We start from the raw sequence: 17439 nt of genomic DNA on the forward strand, positions 1-17439 counted from the left end.
TTAAATTTTAGTTGTTTTAAGCATCTTCAATAGCAGTATCATGAGGAATTTTTAGTATTTATAAAAATGAAATTAAAAGAACAAATGAGCAAAAGTTCTTATTTATGAGTTCTTAAGAAACTATGAGATACTAAAAAAACATGTCATCCAAATAGATGATTAACTAATTTAAAGTAAATAAAACGTAAATAAATAATTATAATACTAATAATTTATTATTTTAGAAACCTTCATAGAAAGTTTCTAATCATTGGATGTGTTCTTAGAATTCTTCTTTCACAGTATTCAGTTGTTTTTATCCATTTATATCAGTGGAAATGTTCATTTTCTCACATGAATAGGCAGTTATTTCCACATTTTTGATATGGAGTATATAAAGACTAATTAAAAAAAAAAGACACTAATAATATGATAACTATGTCTTGACTCGGAAATCTTTTGATTTTTTGGTTATTGCCAATGTAAATTGTTTTTTATTTAAATATTCAATCTGATTAAACATCAATTTTGTATGGAGGCACAGTCAGTCTTTTGCTGTTTAACGCATCAACAGGTATTCGCTCTCTTTATACTCTCTTGTCTTTGGCTCTCTTACGCATTAGTACCGAAAAGGAGCGCAGATCATTCACACTCGTGTCCATCCGTTGGCCTTTGCTAGATTGGTGGTTAACTAGCTCGAGTGAACATAGGGGTGGATCCAACAACATATTGAATATGGGGCACCCATTATAAAGAATAAATACAATAAGGGCATTTAGATAAACTGTAAGCTAATTATTGAAGAAAATACAAAAGTTAGTGTGGGGCAAATGCTACACCTAGGTCCTCTCTGTAAGCTCAAGAACTTGGAGCTTGATAGGTTGCTGCTGTGGTGGAGTTTTGGTTCGTGTACATGTGTTACACATAAAGAGTAATGTGTGACACATGCTTCGGAGAATAAAAAGAAAACGTCAAGATGCGATGATGTGTGATATTTTCATATGCTTGGTTGACGAAATAAGCATTAAAGGAATGTTATTAGATCACAAATTGGAATATTTGGTGATGCTAAAATATAGGAAATATTATATTAGATAATAGGAAAATATTATTTAATATATATGGTGGTTTTGCCTAAAATTAGGGTTAGAGCTTTCACGTTGTAATTCTCAGAGAGAAACACAAAGGGTTTTGGGGTTTCATAGCTGAGTGAATTGGTAGACTTGATCAACAGGTGTTGAGTCAAGTAAGTTGGGTTTGTTAGAAATTGATCCGTGTCGAGTTGTGTAATTCAGATCAAACAAATCTGTAAGAGATTGTGTAAAGAATTTCTAATAAAAGATATACGAGTTCTTGGAATTACTTTGTGCCTTGTGTTTTCGCTGTATCTCGATTTTACAATTTGGTATCAGAGCGGGACATCTAAACGAAGAAGAGTTCTTCGAACCAAGGTGTGATCCTGAGAAGAGAATATGGCGATTTTGGCAAATAATATGTTGTTGCTGAATGATGTGAATTATGGGTACTGGAAAGTGAGAATGAGAGCAAACTTACGTGGAGCTGATGAAGATATCTGGACAGTTGTTCAATCTGGATGGGAAGAACCGTGTGTGATGCAAGAAGATGGCTTGAAGACACTTAAACCGAAGACAAAGTGGACTACAACAGAGAAAAAACTTTCAAGGTTTAATGCGAAAGCACTGGATACAATCTTTAGTTCTGTAGATGGAAAGCAATTTGAGCTTATACAGGGATGTGAATCAGCTAAAGAGGCTTGGGATATACTACAAAATGCTTTTGAGGGTACTGCGAAAGTTAGGAGGATAAGATTGGATTTGCTTGCATCACAATTTGAAGACATAAGGATGACTGATGATGAGAAGATAGGAGATTTCTGTGCAAAGCTTAGCTCCATAGCCAATGAATCACAAGTTTTAGGTAAAAAATACGAAGATGCAAAATTGGTGAAGAAGTTTTTGCGATGTTTGCCTACTAAGTTTGCAGCACATAAAGCAGCAATAAACTTGACGATGAACACTGATGAACTCAAGTTTGCTGAGGTAGTAGGGATATTAAAGGCTGAGGAGATGGAACTAGAACCTAAGTTTTCAAAGCCTGCTCAAGACTCTACAGTTACAGTTGATGAAGACATCCAAAGAGCTCAAAAACTTGAAGAATCTATTCACCTGATGATTCAGAAACTTGAAGAAACCATGAATCTCTTGTATAAGATGTCCAACGACAGACTGCCTAGAGAAGAAGAAAAAAGTAAAATGCAGGGAGCGGTGTGTTTTAACTGTCATGGTATTGGACATGTCAAAACAAATTGTCCATCATTCAAGAGAAACAAAATCAAGTGCAATGGATGTAATGGTTATGGGCACATAAAATCAGATTGTGTGAACACAAAGAAGATGAAGATGAGGAGAATTTGCAATGATAAAAAGCCAGAAAGAAAAGAAGATGCTTTAAATTTCGTGGCTCTTCATGGAGCTATGGGGTCTGAAAAAGACATCACTAAAGGTGAATTTCGTGCGTCGTGTGTGTCACACACCAACACCGATGTGTCACATAGTGATGCAGAAAGTGATATAGATGTGGATCTTCTAGCTGAGTATCAGGTTCTGTTTGGTCAATTTGCTAAACTCAGTGAAGAAAATATTCAGCTGATCAAAGATACAATAATGCTGAAAGCAAAAGTGAACATTCTAGAGTTGGAAACCAACAATAAATCTGAGACTGGAGTGTCAAAAGAAGAGAAGGAGTCTGATCCACATAGTTCACAGAAGAAAATCTCTGAGCAGGCCTACAATCTAAAGAGTATGGAGACTAAATATGATCAGACGAAACATCTATTGAATGAGGAACGCGAGAAAAGTCAGCTGCTGCAAAGAGAACTCAGTGAAAATTACAAGAAGTTAAGGATGTTGAACAGAGGATCTGAAACTTTAGATCAGATATTATCAGTTGGACAACCTCCAAAGGTGAATTGGGGCTTAGGATACAAGGGTGCTGCTCCAAAAGATCAAGCTATTTCAGTCGATGTTATCAAGTTTGTAAAAGGTACTCCATCTAACCTTGAAAGTAGCTCGAAAGCTGAGAAAAGACATACATCTACACCTGTGAAAAAAGAACCTAATGCTCAGACAAAACTACACTCTCCAAAGCCTGCAATAAATAGGAGGAATGGTTGTTTGTTTTGTGGGAATCATGGTCATAAGGTTGATTTCTGTTATTCTCGAAGACACCAGATTAAGCGAGCTTGGAGGATGAACCTTTGTTATGTGAAACCTAGAAGGCATGGATATGTATGGATAGCTAAGAAGGATCTGTATCCCAAATTTACGAAAGGTGTGTCACACGAGCATACCAATGTGTCATACACTCGAATGGTTGATCAATATACTGAACTTGAAGAACCAGTTCGATGGCGTAGAAGGAGTTGAGGGTTTTGATGGTCCAACAAGTATCATGAAGTTTTTCACAGAGTTTTCCACTCAAGCAGGGGGAGATGGTACTTGATTCAGGGGGAGTTTAAGTTAATACTTTGATAGGATGTATGATGCATATTGTGCTTAGAGGTTATTGAGCTTGAGTTGTAAAATTCAGTGAAAAAGGGAGAGAATGTAAGCTCAAGAACTTGGAGCTTGATAGGTTGCTGCTGTGGTGGAGTTTTGGTTCGTGTACATGTGTTACACATAAAGAGTAATGTGTGACACATGCTTCGGAGAATAAAAAGGAAACGTCAAGATGCGATGATGTGTGATATTTCCATATGCTTGGTTGACAAAATAAGCATTAAAGGAATGTTATTAGATCACAAATTGAAATATTTGGTGATGCTAAAATATAGGAAATATTATATTAGATAATAGGAAAATATTATTTAATATATATGGTGGTTTTACCTAAAATTAGGGTTAGAGCTTTCACGTTGTAATTCTCAGAGAGAAACACAAAGGGTTTTGGGGTTTCATAGCTGAGTGAATTGGTAGACTTGATCAACAGGTGTTGAGTCAAGTAAGTTGGGTTTGTTAGAAATTGATCCGTGTCGAGTTGTGTAATTCAGATCAAACAAATCTGTAAGAGATTGTGTAAAGAATTTCTAATAAAAGATATACGAGTTCTTGGAATTACTTTGTGCCTTGTGTTTTCGCTGTATCTCGATTTTACACTCTCTGTGTCCGCCCCCGCGTGAATTAATGCAAAATTTGTTTATCATACAGGTTGTGGTTTACAAGAAAACAAACAAAGGTGTCCTTCAATGATAACATTCCTAAAGCTCCATCGAGGAAAATATTGAGGAAAGATCTAATTTAAAATTAGCATATGGGTTGACGAACTAAGAAAGAAAAACAAAACATGTTTCAATCCTTACTAATAAAAGGGACCTTTTGAGGCTCCATAAAGCGTCCACATCAGCAAAAAAAACTTCTCCCGTAAGATGACACATGGCATAAAATATAGTTTTACATTTTAATATTACTAATTTTCGAAAATTAAAAATAATATGTAAACATACAGCATAAAAAAATGGAAAAACTACATTAAACATATGTAAGATTATAATTTTTCACTTGAAAAAAAGACGGCTTATCTCCATAATGTAACATTACCGTTTTATAAAAAAAATAAAAAACATTATATATAATTTGGAAAATAATAAATATAATGTAAGCATACAACATAAAAAATAGAAATACTACATTAAACATATGTACGATTACCATTTTACATTTTTATTTTAAATAAATAATATGTAAACATACAATATAAAAAATGGAAAAACTACATTAAACATATGTAAGACTACCATTTTTCACTAAAAAAGAGACGTCTTATCTCCATAATGTAACATTACTATTTTGTAAAAAAAACATTATATATAATTTTAAAAATAATAAATAATATGTAAACATACAAGATAAAAAAATGAAAATACTACATTAAACATATGTAATATTACCATTTTACACTTAAAAAAACGGCTTATCTCCATAATGTAACATTACCATTTTATAAAAAAAATAAAAAAACATAAATATAACTATTTGACTATTTGTCCAAGTTCTTCTATTAAATATTACCGTTTTACATTAAAAATGGAAAAATACATTAAGACTTAAAATATAAAATATAAATATTAACTAAATATAAAGTATAAGAAAGAGAAATACTCAATATATAGAAAAATAAATAATAATTAAATATTATAAATATATTAATATACGAATTATATATACAATAATAAGTAAATGCACAATTTTAAAAAAATGGAAAGAGTACATTAAATATTAAACATCTATCTTAAAATGTAAAATATAGATATTAAGTAAATAGAAAGTATAAGAAAAAGAAATACACAACTTAAAAACATTGGAAAAAGTATATTAAGATTTAAACATCTATCTTAAAATGAAAAATATAGATATTACGCAAATAGAAAGTATAAGAAAAGGAAATACACAATTTGAAAAAAATGGAAAAATTACATTAGTATTTAAACATCTATCTTAAAATGTAAATCTATCTTAAATTATAAAATTATTAGTAAATAGAAAGTATAAGAAGTAGAAATACACAATATAAAGAAAAATAAATATTAAGTAAATATATAATATAAGTAAATCCCCAATTAAAAAAATGGAACATTAAATTAAGATTTCAAAATATATCTTAAAATTTAAAATATAGATATTACGTAAATAGAAAGTATAACAAATGGAAATATACAATTAAAAAAAATGGAAAACATACATTAAGATTTAAACATCTATCTTAAAATGTAAAATAGAGACATTAAGTAAATAAAAAGTACAAGAAATGGAAATACATATACAGGAAAATAAATAATAAGTAAATAATATAAATATATAATATATGAATTATATAAATAATAATAAGTAAATATACAATTTTTTTAAAAAAATGGAAAAGTTCATGAAGCATTAAACATCTATCTTAAAATGTAAAATGTAAAATATATAATAAAACTAAATACACAATTTAAAAAAATAGAAAATGTACATTAAGATTTAAATATCTATTTTAAAATATAAAATATAGATATTATGTAAATAAAAAATATAAGAAATGGAAATAAACATTTAAAAAAATGGAAAAAGTACATTAAAATTTAAACATCTATCTTAAAATGTACATCTATTTTAAAATGGTAGTAAACTATATAAAAATGGAAATACCATATTAAACAAAAAAAATAAAAATGTATAGTTTTACATCAAGAAAGTCTCTATAAAACTCACTATTCCATTAACATCAACCTCACACTATCAAGGAAAACTTCAAAACACTCGAGCAAAAAAATGGTTTCACCATCAACTCTTGCCGTCCCAAAAACTTTTAATGACCTTGAAGGAGATTTTTTATAACAACGAACTTTTTGTTAGGTGGATTCATTGTTGGAAAACCCGCAACTTCCAAAAGCCAAACTTATTCATGGGAATTGAATTGCTTTTCATAGACTCAAAGGTATTCTTACAAATTTAAATTAATCTAATCAATAATTTTATTGTTAATATTCATACTAACTCTTTCATGATCAAACCATTACAATTAATAACTATTCAAGCGTTTATCCCGAAACCATTACATCATGTTGGTTTAGTATTGTTTTTGGTTTAGTAACCGGTTTAGGATGGTCCTATTGTTAATATAATTTAAGTTGGTTTAGCATTTTTTATGATTAAAATAACTTAAATTAAATAATAGTAATATTATGCTTAAAATACAATTTTAGAGAGTTTTCAAATATAGTTTACATAACATTATAGGTGATGAATTTAATTTATTAAATTTGTTTATTACTTAAAACTATTTTTTTTTAAACATACTGAGTTATAAATATCAATGATGGATTGGTGAGTATAACATGAAGACAAAAAATATAAATATTTGATTTTCAAAATAAGAAATTCAGCTTTTATTCAGTTACTCAATATATAATATCTTAAATTATTATTTTTAAAATATACATAATTTATATATATATATATATTAATCTTCCAAACTTAAACTATTATATTATATATGAATAATGTTTTTAAATAAAAATCATTTCTGATTTAAAAATAAAATAAAAACAACAAATGGTATTTTCAAATAATGGATATAATTTACATTATACTATCATTTAATAAGTATTACATACGTTTTGATATATCATTATTTTCTATTTCCAGAAAACAATAAATTGTTAAACATCAATATCACCTAGGTTAAGTATACGAACAACACAAATTCAAACATCACAAAAAAATATTTACATAAACATTATAATACAATGATTTAATCAGAAAATACAATTAAAAAAAAACAATATTCAAAAGAATAGTAATATTTAAAAATCAAAGATATTTTTGCTAAATTTGTACTTACCTGGCTAAGTAGATCGACCATCTTTTTACGGATCGATCGATTGTTGAGCATGTGGTCGATCCGAAAATACTCTGCAGTTTGATTAAATTTCTAAAACATTTATTCCAACACTCAACAGATAGTTTTGATAAATATGATAACTAGATAGCCAACAAAATTCAAAAAAATATTTAAATAGTAAAAAATATGTTAATTTAATGTGTTATAATTTAAAAATAAATTTTAATTATGACATGCATCTTAACATTTATATAAATATATATCATAACCTAAATATAAATAATTTAACAACTTAAATTAAAGAAAAAAAAAATCCCGGGCGTAGCCCGGGTTAATCCCTAGTGTGTATATACAAACGACTGTTTGGCCCCAACGAAGGAGATGAACTCATACGAATCAATTAATGCCTGTTTCCTTTTTTTGTTCTTGTAATATTTTGATTCATGTATTGAGCCTTTGTAACAACTAACAAAGGTGGTTATTTTGGGTTTCACGTAACTTGTACTAGAGAAAACCACCAGACCTTCTCCACAAAATAAGCTACTCGGATTATGCGATTTTGTTTATACAGTCTTTAGTTATAGACGATTGTCCTCTTGAGAGTGAGACTGTCAAACAAGACATAATCAACTCCTCAACACTCATTGTCATATTATCAAAATTTCATTATTCTCATAACACTTTGCCAGAAAAACAAGTACTATTAAACTAGTTCAGCTTAGAGAGTGCAGAGTACAAAAAGCCAGAGACATGGTTATTAGTAGGATTCGGGATGGTCAAGGATTGCACATATGATTTCTTAGAACCAACCAATGACTCTCCCAACACAGAGGGAAACATAGAATCAAAACATGAGTAGGAGTTACGAGTTGCTTTGCCTTCAGTTACACACAAGCCAATGACATAGTTCGTCTGATCAAGCTTTAGTGTAGGAACATTATCAGACAAAACTAAACCCTGATCACTCAAGCCATTAACCATACATAGATAGATCCAAACCGAGAAGCATAAATGGCAAAAGAACAAAGAAAAGACATAAAACCTTTATGAGAATTCAACAAAAGCTACAGTTTGGGATACAAAGCAAAAGTCATTGCCCTTCTTGATAAAAGTTACGCAAAGCTTACGCAAAAATTGGACAACATTCAAGAACAAAGTAAACCAAGAACTCAAAAGTACAAAGACACTGACCAACAAGGCAACAACCAGTTGACGAACGCTACGTCGTTGGGGAGGAAGAAGACGAAGACAGAGTACGAGGAGGAGGAGGAGGTAAGAGCTGATGCAGATTCTGCGGAGACCTGTTCTGCCCCTGACTCACAGCCCTCCGTATGAACGGATGCTGCAAAAGCTGAGTCGCAGTCATCCTCCTCGCCGGCTCCCTCCGCAAGCAGCACGAGATAAAATTCCGAAAATCCGGAGACGCAGTCGCCGGAGCCTCCGGCGGCTGCGACATACAGATAGCACACATAAGACTCGCCCAGTCCCCCTGCCTACTCACATTGAAAGGAAACCTCCCAAGGTAAAACTCAAGAATGCTAACACCTAAGCTCCAGATATCCCCAGCGTAACCGTCGTACCTCCCTTGGTTCAAATCAGTATTAATCCTCTCAGGACTCATGTACGCAATCGTGCCAACGGAGGAGTTGCACGGATCCATGGTCTGCGCCAGGATCCTACTCACTCCGAAGTCAGCAATCTTGACTATTTTATCCGAGTTGATGAGCAGATTCGAGGGCTTAATATCTCTATGGACTATATGGCGGCCGTGGAGATACGCTAGGCCGTTCAAGATCTGGTGAGAGAGGTGAGCCAAGTCACGCTCGTTCGACACGTGGCGGTTCTCTAAAGAACCTCCGTCCATGAACTCGAGGAGGACCTGGATCTCGCCGTTCTGGTCGAACATCTCGTGGCACTTGACGATGTTCTGGTGGTTCACGTCTCGGAGGATCTCGATCTCTCGGCAGATCTGGCGGCGGACGTTCTCCTCGTGGTTTCCGTAGATCACCTTGAGCGCGTACTCGCGGGAGGTGGGACGGTGTGTCACTTTGTACACCGTCCCGCCTGCTCCGCTCCCGATCCGGTTCCCACGCTCTAGATCTGAGTAGTTTTTCGGAGCGGAGGATCCGGCGGAGGAAGGAGCGGAGGAGGAGGAGCCGGAGGATGTCGGTGGGAGGGGGAGAGGGACGGCGAGGGAGACGTCGCGCTGAGGGAGAGGTAAGGAGAGGTCTGGGCGGCGGCGGGGACGGCTCTTAACCGGAGCGGATTGAACCGGTTTCATCGCTTCGGTTAAGCGCTGGTTTTCGCGATCCGGAGATTCGAGAGTTATGATGGAGGAGGAGAAGGAGTCGTCGTCGTCTTCTTCGTCGTCTTCTAGGGTTTTGATTGGTTCTTCGAAGCAGCGATCAAAAATCGAAAAGGGAGTGAAGGTTCCTTCGTCGAAAGAAAGTGAGAGGACACTGAAAAGGAACGTTTTATTATTAATTTTTTGGGAAATTAAAATTGTTAAAATCGAGAGACAATGATGTCGACGAAAAGGTATCTACGCGATGCGTGAGCGCGTGGGAGGCACTTGCAAGCACTGGCCACTGGCTTTGTTGAGTTTTACTTGCACGTTGTTTTTCTAGTTTTATGATAAAAAAAATTAAGAAGCAATTCTCAATAAACATTCCATTATTGGTATATATGCATTATAAGTAAATAAATCTACCAATTTTAGAAAAATACATTATGATACACATCCCTTATATATCTATCTTATTAAAACTCAAGTACAAAATTGGAGTGTTTGGAGATTTGAATAGGACTATTAAAAAATTTAGAGTGTTTGGAAACATGGATTGCAGTCTTTTAAAAAAAAATATTTTTATTTGAAAACAAGGATAGTAGTATTAAGAAAAAAAGTAATGGGCTTATGTTTTTTAAGAAAATTGAAAGTTATCTAGGCCACTTTTAAAATATACCAAAATGGGTCAATCTAATTGCCTAATTTTTTTTTCTAAACTAACCATAAAACAAAATTTAAACTTTATATACATATTTCAAATCAAAATAATAATTCAAATTTGATTTATATCAAAAATTGATTCAGAAATATACATATATTCAAAAATAGATTTTTACTAAACTATTTTTCAATAACCATTATAAAAAAATATTGTCAATATATATAAGAAAAATATAATACAAAGCCTAATTTGAAATACCAACTCAAATTATGGTTTTTATATTTCATATTAAGTTTAAAAAATATAATATATGTAATTATTTATATGATAGTATGTATAAAATACTATTAATTATATGATTACTTATATGATGGTACATATAAAATACGATTAATTATATGATGATAAAATACGATATATAATAATGACTAGGGATGGGTTTTTGGGTACCCTTACGGGTTTGGTTCTGATCGGTTTGTATTTCGGGTTTTCGGGGTCTAAGATTTCAGCCTTATTAGAATGTTTCTAAATTTTGGTTTGAGTTCGATTTGGATCTTTGCGGGTTTGGTTTGGGTTTGGATAACTAATTTAAATTATTTTTAAAATCTTAAATCATTATATATTTTAAAATCTTAAAATCAAAATGTATAAATAAAATAATATATTACGTATAAATTTGAATAACATACGTTATAATACTTAAGCTTAACATATCAATTGGCTTGATTTAAAATTTTGGATACGGAATCAATAATTATTTTAAGTATTTTTGGTGATTTGAGTATACTTTAACTATTTCAGATATTTACTTTTGACTATCTATATATATTTTCAAGTATTTAAACCAATTTAAAAGTATCATTTTTGATGTTTCATATACGTTAAATCTAAAAATAATTAATATATATAAGTATATAAATCTATTTTTAGATAAATTTGGATATCCAAATACTTCGGTTCGGATCAGATTCGGTTCTCTAAATAACAAAATTTTGAATAATTCGAATATTTAATCAATTTATGTTCGGGTTTGGTACTATATTTTTGGATCGGTATCGGTTATGTTCTTCGGATTCATTTTTCCAAATCCTAATAATTACATGAAAAACAAATATTAACATATTTTTCAAAATATACACCCGCGCGCCTGCGCGGGTCAAAATCTAGTATTTCATTATAACTAAATAAATCTATCAATTTTGGGAATATCTATTATGATATACATCCTTTATATATTTAACTAGGATTTGACATGCATCTTCGAAAACGCATAATCTATTTCATTTTAAAGTTCTAAAAGTATTTTTAATGATAAAATTATGTGTTTCTATATAAGATGATCTAATGTATTTACAATTTTGAAAAATATTCATATAGTCATGAATCATAATATAAAAAATAATATACTGATACACATAGAAATTAATTTTTAAGATTTTAAAATATAAGTATAAAATTATTTGTTTCTATTCTTAAAACAGATTAAAAACGTTTGGAATGGGTTTCAAAAGTGAGATTGTCGACTCATGCATGTACACATTAATTTTTTTTTTGTCATGGCATGTACACATTAATATTTTGGGTTTACTCCAATTTTCACGCTAGGTATATAAATTAGTTTAAATTTTCGAATTGAATGATATTGCTTTGTAACCAAGTTTTTAAAATAGTATAGATTTCGATACTTAGCATAAGCTATTCTATTAAAATAGAAGTCATGAATTCTTTTATGTGTGATTGTTTAGTTTGGACCCACCTTTAATTTTTTTATTAAATGTATTTTATTAAAACTAATAGCACATAGAATCTTTGAATTACTTTAATCATATATCTTTTGATATCTTTATATTTTAAATATAAAATATGTATTAAAAATCTAAAAAATCTGTTTAAAAATATTTTAACCAGATCTTAGTTTTCAAAAATTAAATATGAATATTTACACTAATTTTGAAATTAATTTTGAAACATTATTATAAATTAGTATATTCAGTTATCGTTTATAAAACAAAAAATAAAAGTTATATCATATTTTTATCTATTATATAATCATAATCAATCATACAAAAGGAAATTATTATATTGAGCTAAATATGGTAAATTATATTAAATTTATATATAATTTATTTTCATAATTATAAATATTTATGTTCAAAAATATAATACGTTGCTAAGACGGTTTAACATTAGCAAACTTTTATTTTTTTTGATCAAAAACATTAACAAACTATATAATACAAATAAATTAATATTTTCTAACTAAAAGATTTTAAAATTTCTTTCTTTAAGACGGTTTAATATTAACGTTGGTAAGACGGTTTAACATTAACAAACTTTCTTTAAAATTTTATCAACTTTTACATAAATTAAATGTAATACTTTATATTTTTATTTGAATACAAATAAATAATTTTTTTTAATATTTTCTAACTAAAAGAAAAACCAAAAAATAATAGATAAAAATAAATATTTAATTTCTTTTAATATGTGTGAACAACCTTAAACATTATATATTTATATCAAGAGGGAGTATAAACTAAAATATTTAAGAATAAAAATAAAAAAATCTAGTAATGATTGATATCCTAGATAAAAATATCAAGTATATTAAGAATCTTTAAAAAATCGGCTGGTTAAGAATATACTTGAAACAAACAAAAAAATGAATTCGAACTTTAGAACCAACCATAAATAACGAAGGAAATAATTAAGTATTTATGGTAAACTTACAATTAGCGTTAGACGTTACCCGTTCAGGTACGGATCGAGTATTCAAATTTTCGGGTATTTTGGTACATGAGTATAAAACATGTTTGGGTATTTCTATAATTCAGGTCGGATTCGGGTATTTTAGTTTGGGTTTGGTTATTTTGGGTTGGGTTCGGATATTGAAATTTTGAAAGAAAAGTAATTATTTTTTTCATTTTTAGGTTTATTCTATTTAAAAACATAGTTTTCACTTAACTGGTTTTTTATTTTTTAATAGATTGAATTATTGATAGATTTGGATATAACATTTCAAAAATAAATAAACATTAATTTGGCTATTGTTTTGAAATTTTGAATGTAACTTATGTTAATACATGAAACAAAAAACGTGACATACATTTTAATTGAGTGACAAATCATTTTCTCTGTAATTATATGCATATTATACGATCTTAAAGTACGTGTAACATCAATATACATATTTTAAATAAAATGAGAGATGTAAACAAGAAATATAAGGGTAATTATACATATGTTTGGTATCTTTGGATATCCATTCGGGTTCGGATATTATCCGTTCGGGTTCGGATATCTAATCTCTCCTAAATCAATATCCGTTCGAGTATTTTGCTATTTTGGTTCGGATTCTTTGGATCAGGTTCGGATACATGTTCGGGTATCGGGTAAAATGTCCAATTAAAAATGATACTATAAATGTGGTATTTTTGACAATTTCCCATATTAGATTAATAATTTATATTCTTACTATTTCATGAATGTATTATAAATTTAAAATGTGATATTTGTAGCATGCTTTATATGATTATTTTGTTTATACCTAATGTCTATGAAAAATAAAATATTCAAAAAGATTTTGAAACTTATTCTCTAGTTTTTTTCTTTCTTTATAATCTATAATAATCTTTAAGTATCTATAATAAGATTTATTAGTTAAAAAGCAGTTACAATGTATTCTCTAAATTTTTCATTTACTTATTATTTATATTTAATAATTAAATATTTATAGTGGGGTTTGCAAGTCAAAAATCCACTGCAATCAAGTGATATCTTCTTTCTTATATTAGTTGAATTTTGGGAAACTGCCACAAATAATGATTTATTATATATATAGAGAAAAAGGATATAAGAGTCTTTTGTCACTTAATGAAAAATGTATTTTTGAAAATGTTTCTTTAGTGGTGATAAAAATGAAAAGTGATATCATAAAAGTTGTAAACATGAAATTTCCCCTTGAATTTATCAATTTTGGTGCACACTACTCCCGAAATATTATCCTTTAGTTATTATTCAAATTTAACTTTACTAACAGTATATTCCAAAATATAATAGTATTATATAAGTAAAAATAAAGAGTCATTTTTACTTGCAGTATTTGATTTTGATCATATATGCATTACATAAATAATTTTATGACATAATGTGTTATTTTGCTTCTAGTTTAATATTAATATTTAAAATTGTATATTTAATAAAATTAATTAATATTGCTGTAATATTTTTATACATGTGCTAGTTATTTATAAAAGTTTTATGAATTTAAATTGATTTTATCAAATAAAAGGACTAAGGTATAAAATACAAATAATTTTGAAACTAAAGTTAAAGTTTTTCTAAGAACACATTTAAATTTGAGAAATTGTCACAAATATCACATTCATAGTACCACTTTTCATGTTTACACTAATCACTTTTACCATCATTTTTAATGAAGGGTAAAAGACATTTATGCCCTAACCCTATCGTTAACTAATCTAAACTTAGAGTTTAGAGTTGAAAGATGAGGTAAGGTATGATATAGTTTTTGGAATGTGAAATTTATGATTCTAATAAATATATAAATATATACTTAAAAAATTAAAAAATAGTTTCAAACATAATGTTTTATTTTCAAAAATAAATTTTGAATAACAAAATAAATAAAAAATTCGAAAAAATAAATTTATAAAAAAATTCGAATTTAATAAAAGTATGATTTGAAAACATAATTTTTTAATCATCATTTTTTACCTTTTTATTTATTTTAACTAATTATGTATTATATATAGAGTAAGCAAGGGTATAAGACTATTTTGCCACTTAATTAAAATTTGATTTGAAAATGTCCATTTAACGGTGTAAAAATGAATAATAGTACCATGAAAATGGTAAACATGAAATTTTCTTTTTAAATTTCAAATATAGAATTTTGCAAACTCTAAATAAAATTTTTTTTTGAAGAGATTAACATCCTAAGCAAATCGTTTCTCTATAAAATATTTACTTGAACTATTATTATAGCATTCCAGTCTTGGTAGGTGCATTATAGTTAAATAAAAACGAACATTTTGGGAAAATCCATTACAGTAGTGCATTATTAACGTTGTGAATCATCCCCGTTTTAAATGTTTTTTGAGATTATATGCCAAAGCTCAATTGTTTTTTTGGAACAATTGTAATTTTTTTTCTTTCTAATTAAATAATTTTTCTTTCTTTGTTTCTGGTAAATCAAATAAAATCTTAATGGTATGAATTAGTATATATAACGTATGATTATATTCTTGGACAAAACAAAACATATATGCGTGCTTTTGGTTCAGTAACACCTTTTTCTATTAACTTATGACGAGAGTGTATTGGTTAAACTCTCATGTGCTGAGTCCTACGCTCTTTTAACGGTTCTGTCACATTCATCAACTTGCCTTTTAGCTATAAGAAGAGTAGGAATTTTTATTTTTAAAAAATGCAAAGAGTTTTGGACGCAAAACAAAAGGATAAACATAAAGAATTGTCCTTTGATTATTAAGATAGGAATGAGGGTATCTCACTCAACCTTCATTGCCATTGCTAACAATCTCAAAGTAGATAGAAAAAAATCATCTTTGTTGCAGAGGTAACACAACAGTTTCTTGCTCCCGCACCGTTATTAACCTTAAACGTTAAAAATTTCAAACTCCAGGTGTGTCTGAACGCAAAACTGTCAAGAAAAAGCAAACATGTGAGAATGATGGATAGACTAATACAGAGCTGGTAAAGCTGATACATTTGCAGATCGATTTGTTGAATTACAAATATAAATAACAAAATCATAGTCACTAGAAAAATAAAGAACTTGTGAAACGATACATTTTCAGATAGGACATAAATGTGTACAAAACTGACAAAACCATTGTCTCAAATAAAAACAAAGCATAACTTTCATTCAAGCTTCAATCTAAAATGCAAGATATCCGCAATTTCTTTTTACTATAATCTTTTTCATGTTTTCGCTTCTCAAATGAAATTGAGAAATTCAAACAAAATATTGAATTTGATCAGACAGCATGTGATCAGATCAACATGAATGTTTTAAAACTTTGTAATCGGAGATAAAATTGCAGATATACTCATCACAACATGATTCAACTAGAAAGAAAAGAGACATACTTGGTTTCTCAGGCTTTCCATCAGCCCATTTGGAGATAGAGAAGTGAACCTTCTCGCGACTTAGGGCTTCTTCTTTGAAAGGCTCCTTCAGACAATTCCTGACCAGATTCGCACAAATGTTCGAGTACGTTATATAAGTCATCCCCGCCGCTCTCCAGAACGGAACCGCCGCGCTCGATGCCATCTCCTCCGATCTTCCTTTTATCTTACTTCGTCCCGATCCTTCTGTTTCTGGAAAATAGGTAGATATATATAGACTGGTTCTTGTGCCCTATTAATAGCAATCCTTTCACTTGTACTAAGCCCATTAGGCATTAATCAAATAATATAATCAACCACTAAAATCCATAAAGAGATTATTAGTAGCTTTTTTTTTGAACAAAGATTATTGATATTGAGCATTTTATTTCCTAAGTATTTTCGATCCGCATATTTCTCAACTAACAGTTGCAGGCACAAAATTAAGAATGACATAGTCAATTGTTAACTGATTAACCAAAAATTAACAGTTTTCGTCAAATTTTAACAATTGACTATTTAAATCATAATTTTTCCGTAGTCAACCATTAGTTGAAGAATAAATATGCGAATACAATACTTGAGTATTTAATTTACCTATTGCAAATAATTGAGAAATTAAAACTCATTATTTTTGTTATGTTCTTAATAAGATTTAAAGTCTTGAACACTAAACTCTTTTAAGAAATCATAATTTAAAAAAATGTTAAGTTAGATATGACCAATAAACGATATATTTACCTTTAGAAGGAGATTTTTGAGATGTTTTAGTTTATACAATGGCATGTAAAACAATACAAAATAACTATAGTTACGATATATTGCTTGTTGATGTACTTTATGTTATAAAATCACCTCTAGATTTTTAAAATAAATCTTAATTAAAAAGATTCTCAAGTTATATAAAACCATTATAAAAGATATCTAATCTAAAGACACATAAAATAATATAAGATAATTACAT

General features: G+C 29.3%; 3 protein-coding genes across 3 annotated transcripts; 1 reads left to right on the forward strand and 2 right to left on the reverse strand.

Moving 5' to 3' along the window:
* The first annotated feature begins 1451 nt into the window (after positions 1 to 1451).
* LOC106358698 lies at positions 1452 to 3425 on the forward strand. The gene has a single exon (XM_013798514.1). It carries the CDS (start codon positions 1452 to 1454, stop codon positions 3423 to 3425), a length of 1974 nt encoding a protein of 657 aa, XP_013653968.1.
* Positions 3426 to 8398: 4973 nt separating this feature from the next.
* On the reverse strand, positions 8399 to 9851 carry LOC106360489 (mitogen-activated protein kinase kinase 4-like). Its single transcript, XM_013800095.3, has one exon. The coding sequence runs from the start codon at positions 9656 to 9658 to the stop codon at positions 8597 to 8599; it is 1062 nt and encodes a 353-aa protein (XP_013655549.1). The 5' UTR covers positions 9659 to 9851; the 3' UTR covers positions 8399 to 8596.
* Positions 9852 to 15741: 5890 nt separating this feature from the next.
* Positions 15742 to 16709, reverse strand: LOC106359483 (ATP synthase subunit epsilon, mitochondrial-like). The gene is made up of 2 exons (XM_013799173.3): positions 16458 to 16709; positions 15742 to 16008 (listed from the first exon to the last, which is right to left on the reverse strand). Exons 1-2 carry the CDS (start codon positions 16639 to 16641, stop codon positions 15980 to 15982), a joined length of 213 nt encoding a protein of 70 aa, XP_013654627.1. The 5' UTR covers positions 16642 to 16709; the 3' UTR covers positions 15742 to 15979.
* Between the last annotated feature and the right edge of the window lie 730 nt (positions 16710 to 17439).

Source organism: Brassica napus, chromosome A8, assembly GCF_020379485.1.
Source record: "Brassica napus cultivar Da-Ae chromosome A8, Da-Ae, whole genome shotgun sequence".
Taxonomy (NCBI): Eukaryota; Viridiplantae; Streptophyta; class Magnoliopsida; order Brassicales; family Brassicaceae; genus Brassica; species Brassica napus.

Coding starts and splice junctions, on each gene's coding strand:
- LOC106360489 (XM_013800095.3), bottom strand. CDS start 9,658: ATGAAACCGGTTCAATCCGCTCCGGTTAAGAGCCGTCCCCGCCGCCGC.
- LOC106359483 (XM_013799173.3), bottom strand. CDS start 16,641: ATGGCATCGAGCGCGGCGGTTCCGTTCTGGAGAGCGGCGGGGATGACT. Junction 16,009..16,457: donor TGGAAAGCCTGAGAAACCAA/GTATGTCTCTTT, acceptor TTTTCTTGACAG/TTTTGCGTTCAGACACACCT.
- LOC106358698 (XM_013798514.1), top strand. CDS start 1,452: ATGGCGATTTTGGCAAATAATATGTTGTTGCTGAATGATGTGAATTAT.